Genomic DNA, 8,227 nt, shown 5'->3' with positions numbered 1-8,227 from the left:
AGCAGCAGCTTTTAAGGCTCCCTTAATGGGAGAGCCTGAATCAGGGAGGGTGACTTAATGTAAGATCTCWCTCTCTGATTAGCTTAAATCTTCCTTCTTTTGCTTAATGAGATTTGGGTCTTAGGTTTTTATACCTTGTTAAGTAATGTTTATAAGCAGTTTTACTCCAGCTATTGCAGTTATCAACACCTTCAAAGTTTCTGTGCACTTTCCAGCACTCCCAGGCACGGGAAGCTCTTCCAGCTCCTGCCTCTAATCGTGCACAGGCAAAAACAGTTGGTTGGATTTAATTTCACTGCTGGCAGCGCTGAGAAGGTGTTTGAAATCAGAATACTCATTTTCATTCACCTGTAAGCCAGCACCGCATGTCTTTCATGTGGGAGACATAATGCAGGTTTTTGTTGGGTTTTTTTTTAAAACATGAATCGTGCTTCAGAATTGAGGGAAAAGGCTGTTTTCTTGTCTTGTACTTCAGTTGTTTTTTGTTTGTGGCACGGCCAGTGTGTGTGCTCCCTTTCCCCACATCCATAACAGAGGTGATTTCTTGTCACTGGGGTCAAACCTCACTCAGGAGGCAGRCAGGGGTGAGGGAGGTTTATTTATTAATAGAAGATGAAGCAGGGGGCAGTTTTTCTTGGCACTTTATGGAGAGATTGTGCACTGGGGACACCAGGGATAGCTTGTCTTCCCTGTCTTTGCTATTATTGTCTCTGTAATCAGGGGTGGAGCAGTGGCTCAGCATTGGCTGCTGCTCCCAAGAACTTTTTCCCCACCAAAAATCTCAGGGCCTTTGATAGATCTGAAGTTAATCAGTATCAAAATCAGTATCAAAGACTGATTTTGGTGGTCAGCTTCTCCTGCAGCAGCTCAGCAGAGCACAGGGAGCTGTGGAGGTGCCTCCCTTTGCAGACACAGTCAGGAGGGAGCTGCACATTTGCTTCAGCACTTTCATGTCTTCTGTGACACGATATGTAGATTTATTCATGCTTAATTGGAACATGTGAAAGTCTCAARTATGTAGCCCGTTCTGTTCTTTTTAGAGAGAAGCCACAAGTGACTAATTAGTCCATTTGATCATCTGSATGGTATTTATACATATTTGTTCTTCATTAGCTCCAAGACCTGTGAGTCACATCTGAACTGTGCAGTTGCTTAATCACATTGATCAGAGCAAAGTTGAGTTTCCTTTGGAAGTTCTGGGATTTTCTGAAGCTGTGACTCTGCCATAGGAACTCTCGCTGTTCACTTTTTCCAGGATTTTGCCTTGCTGCTGGTGCTTTAATGGGGAAGAGATTCCCTTGTCCTTGTGCCTTTATTTTTAAGCTCATTTGTCCCATTTCTGGGCTGTGCTGCCATGGTTGTCCCCTCTGAAGTTACAGCCTGTTTCTCTGTTTACTGGATGATTTTTCATTGGGTGCATTCTCCCAGTTTTGTGTTTTGGAGATCCCARTCTAGGGAAGATGTGCCTGGGGCAGAGCAGCAGATCTGCCCCCAAAGGATGTGGGGTGCAGAGCCAGCTCCCCCCTCTCTCTGGAGTGGTTTTGGGGTGGTTTTGGGGTGTGATGGGAGGCAGAGCAGTTCCCAAGGGATGGCATTCTGCTCCAGCCTTGTGTTCCGTGGCTTTTTGAGCGTCTCAAATGAGGTTGATGTTTGCTGGCCTGGTTCCACACTCACGGCTGAGCCTTGGAGCTGAACAGCAGGAGAGAAAAATTGCCGTGGAGGTTAGAGGCTTGGTAAGTAATGCAGTGCCAAGTGTCAGCTTTTGTGTTTCCTCTCCTTGTCAGAGAAGTCAGCAAATGTGCACGGAGTCAAGCTGGATTTTTAAATAGCTGCACACACCCGAGCAGGGCAGGAGGCTSTGGTTCTCCTGGATCTGTGCCTGCCTGCGAGAGGGAACAGAAAGTTACAGCCCTGAGAAGTAATAATTTGTGAGACTGCGGTGATTATTAGGTGGAGAGTGAAAGTGCTCACTCCAATTACTGCAGAACCACCTATCAAAGGGTTTGATTGATTGAAAGATCAAATAAATGCTGGTTGCTGGTTCCCTTCAGTAAATTTTACAGGTTTTTACAGGTTTTCCTCAAGGTTTTGCCTTGTGCTAGTGATCAAAAGTTGTTTTTTGTGTTGTGTTTCCCATTGCAGTCCCACCACGCAATTTGGTGATTGATATCCAGAAAGAAACTGCAGTGGAGGGCGAGGAGATCGAGCTGAACTGCACTGCCATGGCCAGCAGACCTGCCACCACCATCAGATGGTTCAAAGGCAACAAGGAGCTCACTGCCAGAGGTGTCCTCTCAGTCCCTTGCTTTGTTCAGGGAGCYCGAGTGATTTATGTAATGCTGGGTGTTTGTTCTCTGCTGCCAGTTTAAGGGGAAAAAAGGAAAAAAAGTAGAAGGAGTTTCTTTGAGCGCCAGCTGAGGAACAAAGCTGTGTGTGGGCAGACAGATTATTCCCTAACRCAGGGGGCTGAACTCCATTTGGTCCTGTGCCTGCCTGAGCCCTGCTGTAACTGAGGTGACCTTGAGAGCCCAGAGCTGTGCACTGAATTCATTTCTGTGTGGTTTGTGAAGTTTCTGCCTGTCTCAGGTGCCAGAGGGATGGTCTGCTCTTTGGGCTGTAAGGATTTACAATTCCCCTTCCCGTCCAGCTTTCTTGTTTGTGGAGCATTTTCCCTGTGYTCAGTTGAATATTCATCCAGGATGGGTTTCTCCCACTCCCCGAAGTCTGGYTGCACATTGCAGTCCCTGATCTGATTGCATGTGACACACTGTTAGTTTAGTCTGAGTGTAGATGTGAGCGTGGTTGACAACACCTTTGTGCTCTCCCCATCTGAGACACTGACAGACTCTCACAAAGTCCACACTCATTATTTCAAACCCACCCCCTGCAAGGACAGGATAAATCCTCTCTTTAAGCCCAACATTGAGAGSATCTGAGCAGGGCACCTGCAGGGAGGATGCAGGTACAGGGGGGATGCAGAGCTGTGCCCTGCTGAGTCCCAGTGCTGTGCTGTGCAGGAGTTAATGATCCCATTCTGTTCCCTTCCCCATCCCAGTGGGCAGCAGGATGGGGTTCCTGTCCCTTTCTGCCTGACCTGCCAGCTGCTTGATTGAGTTTTCTGGTGTTAGCATCAAATCCCAGCTTTGTGTTCTCTGGGCAGAGTGCTGAGCTTTGTGCAATACCAGCTCACCCTGCTCAGATTTTTTTCTAGCAGAGCCTGAAACACTTGGCTGTGAGTGTGTGAATCACATTTTGCCCATGGGAAAGCTTTTCCTCCAAATATCAGGGGGTGTCTGTGMGTGTCACCTGTTTCATTCTCATATATTGTATGGCAATATTTGGTGTCTGGAGGAGCTCTGCTACCCAATCACTCGTAGTATTTTGCCTGTGAATTCTTCAATAAAAAGGCACAGATCAGAGTGGAGCTGCGCTGTCAGCAGGCACTTGCTGAGTTCCTGGAAAATTCCTTTTTCTCCTGTTTTGTCTGGTTTTGTSTGGTGTTCCTGCTCCTTTCCATCACAGCATCCCTCAGTCCAGGGCCGGGCTCCCTCCCTCCAACAGAGAGTGCTGAATGCTCCCACTATCAATACTGCTTTTAATTCATTTAATCTGTTTAATCACTTTTGTAGCTARTTGTTGATTCAGGAGTGGGAGGGGATTTGTGGCTCATTGATTGTAGAGTTTGGGGATTTGGTGTTGAGGGGATTGTTGATCATTGTGGTGACATCACTTGAATTGAGCGGAATTGGAGGGGAGGATGGGTGTGGACAGGAGGAGTGGCCTGGCTGCCCCATCCCATGGTCACTCTGCTCTCTCTGCTGTGTCCAGGCAAGGTGGAGGTGGAGCAGTGGTCTGACATGTACACAGTGACCAGCCAGCTGCAGCTGAAGGTGGCCAGGGAGGACGATGGGGTYCCTGTCATCTGCCTGGTGGATCACCCTGCGGTCAAGGACCTGCAGACACAGCGCTACCTGGAAGTCATGTGTGAGTAGCAGCACTTTCCTTCTCCTAACATATCAAACCGTTTGTTCATGAGTCCAGGAACCATTCTAAAAATTCTAACATCGATGAGGATTGTGTGCTGAGATGTCAAAATCACGTTCACAATGTAAGGAACCACTTCATGGGTGAAGCTGCCACTTTCCCAGCCCTCCCTGATGCCACAGACACCTCTGTTCTCTGATGRAATAACTCTCTGTACACAGAATTTYCATCAAAGSTTTCTGGCTSGGCCTTTTAATTGTCAGAACAGATTAAATCTGAGTATTTTTCTTCYAGCAACCTGCTTATCTCTTTGAAATGTGCTTCTCTGCTCTCACTTCAAAGCAACTGGCCACCATGGCGAGTTTACTGGCAAAAACTGGGTACTGTGCAWGAGAAACCAGGTGTTGTGCACTGTGGGCTGGTTTGGTACATCAGAGTGACTGGAATTCTGTGGAATTTGTAGTAGCAGCAGCAATTGAGGCCAACGTGTCCTGCTCCTAACATGTTCATTGTTAATAATGCATCTCACTTCCCCCAGGAGCTGCTGCACTGCACATGGCAGTGGCAAGCAGGTATCTGGAAATATCTGTGCTCCCAAATGCACCTGGAAACTTTGGAGCTGTGTACATTCATCCCTCTGCTCTGCAACAGCTCCCAAAAGCAAAATGGGATGGGCCCCACAGCAAGGGCTTGGAAAAGCAGGGTCTGAGATGATTGAAGGTCCTTGTTTTGTAGGCTCCCTTCAACTACATCACAGTGAAAGGAGAAGAGGAAGTTTCATATTAATTTATTTCATCTGCTTCATTATGTAGTTTCATTATGAACATCTTGGTTACAATTCTCGTATCTCCGAAACTGGTGGGAAGTAATGTTCCTGTAATGAGGAAAACAGGAATGATCAGATACTGCCTGAATTGACAGATACGAGATTTCTTGCGACTGTGCTAATGTGTAATTCATTTATGCAAACTTAATGTCCATTAACATTTCTTGTAGAGCTCCATTAGCTTTAATAATGCATTAGCACCTTTGTGAGGCTTGATCAAATACTTAACGGGGAAGAGCARAAATCCCATCTGCCCTGTTGTGAGAGGGGATTGGAGCTCCCTGGGTTGAAAGGGCTCCTGATAACCTTGAGGCTTCCTTTYAGAAATCTCTCTGGAATTCTGGTGATTTGGTGGAATAGGAGAGTGCCATCCTTTCATGGAAAAAAGTTAACATTTTCTACTCTTCTTCCTCAAATAAATCACACCTTTGGTGTGCAGCCTTAGGGGGTGCCCGTGCAGTGAGGACAAAGCACCCCTAAAGCACAGTTCTTTGTTCAGCTCCTGCACTGATGCATCCCTTGCACAGATTTCTGCTCTGATTTCTGATTTTAACATCCCTTGAGCTGTTTGTGGGGATGAGGCACAGGGAGGAACGGGATGAGCAGAAGAAGGGAGTTCAGACTGGTTTGGTTTCATGTTCTGGTTAAACTCTGAGCTTGTTCAAAGTAATTACATTCCAATGTGGGGATTTGACCCCGTTAATCTGGACTGTTTGTGGGTGGGCAGAGAGGAGCCCTGGCCCAAGAACTGTCCTGGGTTTGACCTTGTGGCTCCAGGGGGAGGATGGAGCAGGACACCTGCATGTCACACCTGAAAAGGCAGTTCCAGAGCAAACTCCTACCCTGAGCTTCTCCTGTCTAAGAGGATGATTTGTTATCCATGGGAGAGCAGGGGCAGGAGGAAGATTCTCTTGTTTTTGCTCACATCAGGGATCTCCATCAGTGCTCCCGGAGCTCAGCCATGGTGAGCTGGGGCTCCTGCAGCCAGGCCTGGCTGACATCCTCAGTGATTTTTAGATATGGAATGTTCAGGTTGAGCAGGGGACACATCCCCAGCTGCTCTCCCTGTCCCTGTCCCCTGTTACCCTGCAGACAGACCCTCACTCTGTCTCTGCTGTCTCCTTTCAGCAGTTCAGTTACCTGGGCTGTATGTTCCACTCTCTGCTCTGACATCCTCTCCCCACAAATCCTTCCCCCTCCCCTCATGGGCACAGCGGATCCGCCCCTTCACAACATCAGCAGGGCACAAGAAAATGTTTTTCTCAGCAGATGTCGTATTTCTCTGCATTTAATGTATCCAAGTGGAGCATGAAATGTGTTGGGGAAGGACAGGAGGATGATGGATGGAGCCTGCTTGGATAATGAGGTATTTTTTGTCTGACTAAATTTCAGAGTAAGGAGATATTTTTTCTGAGATGCAACTCAAAAGTTGTAGGATTTGTTTTCCAAGGAAAAAAGCAAAAAACAGCAATGCTGGGTATTAAYTTGCCCTATTTATGGATGAAGCTGTTTGTTGCATATCTGCCCTGGCACAGCGTGGTGAAGTTTGAGGTGAATGGTTTGTGTGGCTGAAGGGTGTGTTAGTGGAGAGAAATCTCTGCAAACGAGCAGAGTAATGTGTGTGAAACCCTCCCCTAACACTGGAGTGGAAATGTCCCCAGTTCTGCTGCCACCACAGTTCCTGGCACAGAGTGGAAATGTCCCACAGTTCATGGCACAGAGTGGAAATGTCCCCAGTTCATGGCACAGACTGGAAATGTCCCCAGTCCATGGCACAGACTGGAAATGTCCCCAGTCCATGGCACAGAGTGGAAATGTCCCCAGTTCATGGCACAGAGTGGAAATGTCCCCAGTTCATGGCACAGAGGGGAAATGTCCCCGTTGTGCTGCAGTCCCTCTCTTTTTGTGACTCAGCTCCGTCAGTGAGCGATGGGACACCAGCGCATCGGGTGTAATTTTAGAAAGGAAATGAAGCAACAAAATGCATTAAAATATCATTAGGGAACTGAGTGGAACCAGATATTCTGGGAGCCGTGCGAGCTGAGCCCTTGTGSTGCGTTTTTGCTCTCATTACTGCTGCTGGGAGTGAGTGTCAGAGCCTGGACTTGGCCTTTTCTCTGGGCTGCCTTTTTGTGCTTTTCTGAAGTTATAATTAACTGTGCATTCATTTTTGTAATATCTACTCACGTACCTTTAAAGTTTGCCCCGATGGAGTCGTGTTGCAGCCTCTGCTGTTGCGATAGGAGAACTTTTTGTGCCCAATTATGTTAAAAATCGGCCACATACGTTTGCTGCTGCATCTCCAGTAATCCTTACATTTCCATCCAGTACAAATATTAATTGCATAGTTTGCAGTGAAGTGATTAACATCAATGTAATTTATCATCTGGAGATGGCTAAAAGCGAATAAATGAGTTGTTTTGTTCAGCGAGGTGTTGACCCCTTTAGAAACTTTGATTTAAAGCTATTTTTTTTTCTTTTAGTGAATATGAAAAGCACCACAATCAGCCGAGTGTTCCGTTATTTGATTTTCTGGGGCATTAGCCACTCTTGTTTGTGACATTTCCCAGTTGGGTGCTCGTTTGTGAGCTCATTAATAAGGTTTTCTCGGAGGAATGTTGTTGGGAGCGTGTGGGGCGGCCGGGGTCTGCTGTTTGCAGGCATTAAGCAGCAGAGTGTGCTTAAATATTAAAAGAGAAGTGTTTATCCCCAAAACGCCTGTCGGGCTCTGGCATTCCTTCTCCCGCAACAAGCAAAATGATTAAACTGCTTTTGTTAAGGGTGAATTTTGCAGAGTCGTGTTTGGGGCTGACAGGCTCTTCCAGACAAGCTGTGATCTGCCAGTCCTGCTCATTCCTTATTTTAGACACGGGATCTATTTATTGAAGAGATTTCTGTATTTTGGCTGCAAATCAGCAGCGCAGGCTCTCGTCCTTGTCAGAGGTGAGGAGCAGGCAGGATTGCCAGGCTGGGCTGGCTCTGACACTGAGTGCATTCCTGATGAGAGCCCCGCTGGATTCTGGAGTCAATTCTGCTGTGTTTACACCTCAGCACCACTGGTAACTTTGCTGACTTCTTTTAACAGTAAAAAACACATTTTTCCTGCTCTTCCCCAGGTGAGATCAGACTCCCAGCAGTCAGGTTTTGTCCCTTGGTGCAGAACAGCAGGGCTGGGGAGCAGGATGGAGCCGTGCCCACCTGAAGGGAGATGTGTAAAGATGTGTTATTTGGGAATTGCTGAGGCTGGAATTGCCCACAGTGGGCAGGGATCACACGGCTTGGCCCCGATCCTGCTCCCAGGGATCCCATCTGCCATCAGGAACTCATACAGTGAGCAGAACGTGGATCTGAAACCTGGGCCTGGCACAGGCAGAGCTCAGCTCAATCCCTGGCACAGGCAGAGCTCAGCTCAATCCC

General features: G+C 47.4%; 1 protein-coding gene across 1 annotated transcript in view; it reads left to right on the top strand.

Annotated features, from left to right (window-relative positions):
- CADM1 (cell adhesion molecule 1) overlaps nt 1–8,227 on the top strand; it is a 133,999-nt gene that overhangs the window by 90,251 nt on the left and 35,521 nt on the right. Inside the window, exons 5-6 of the mRNA XM_057379026.1 lie at nt 2,143–2,286; nt 3,829–3,984. Of these exons, the coding sequence (XP_057235009.1) occupies nt 2,143–2,286; nt 3,829–3,984 (300 nt within the window). The remainder of the gene's footprint in view (nt 1–2,142; nt 2,287–3,828; nt 3,985–8,227) is intronic.

Source organism: Malurus melanocephalus, unplaced genomic scaffold (genome assembly GCF_030028575.1).
Source record: "Malurus melanocephalus ecotype Western Australia unplaced genomic scaffold, MMel_1.1 scaffold_382, whole genome shotgun sequence".
NCBI lineage: Eukaryota > Metazoa > Chordata > Aves > Passeriformes > Maluridae > Malurus > Malurus melanocephalus.
The sequence above is the reverse complement of the archived record's forward strand: the minus strand, read 5'-3'. Positions and strand labels throughout refer to the sequence as shown.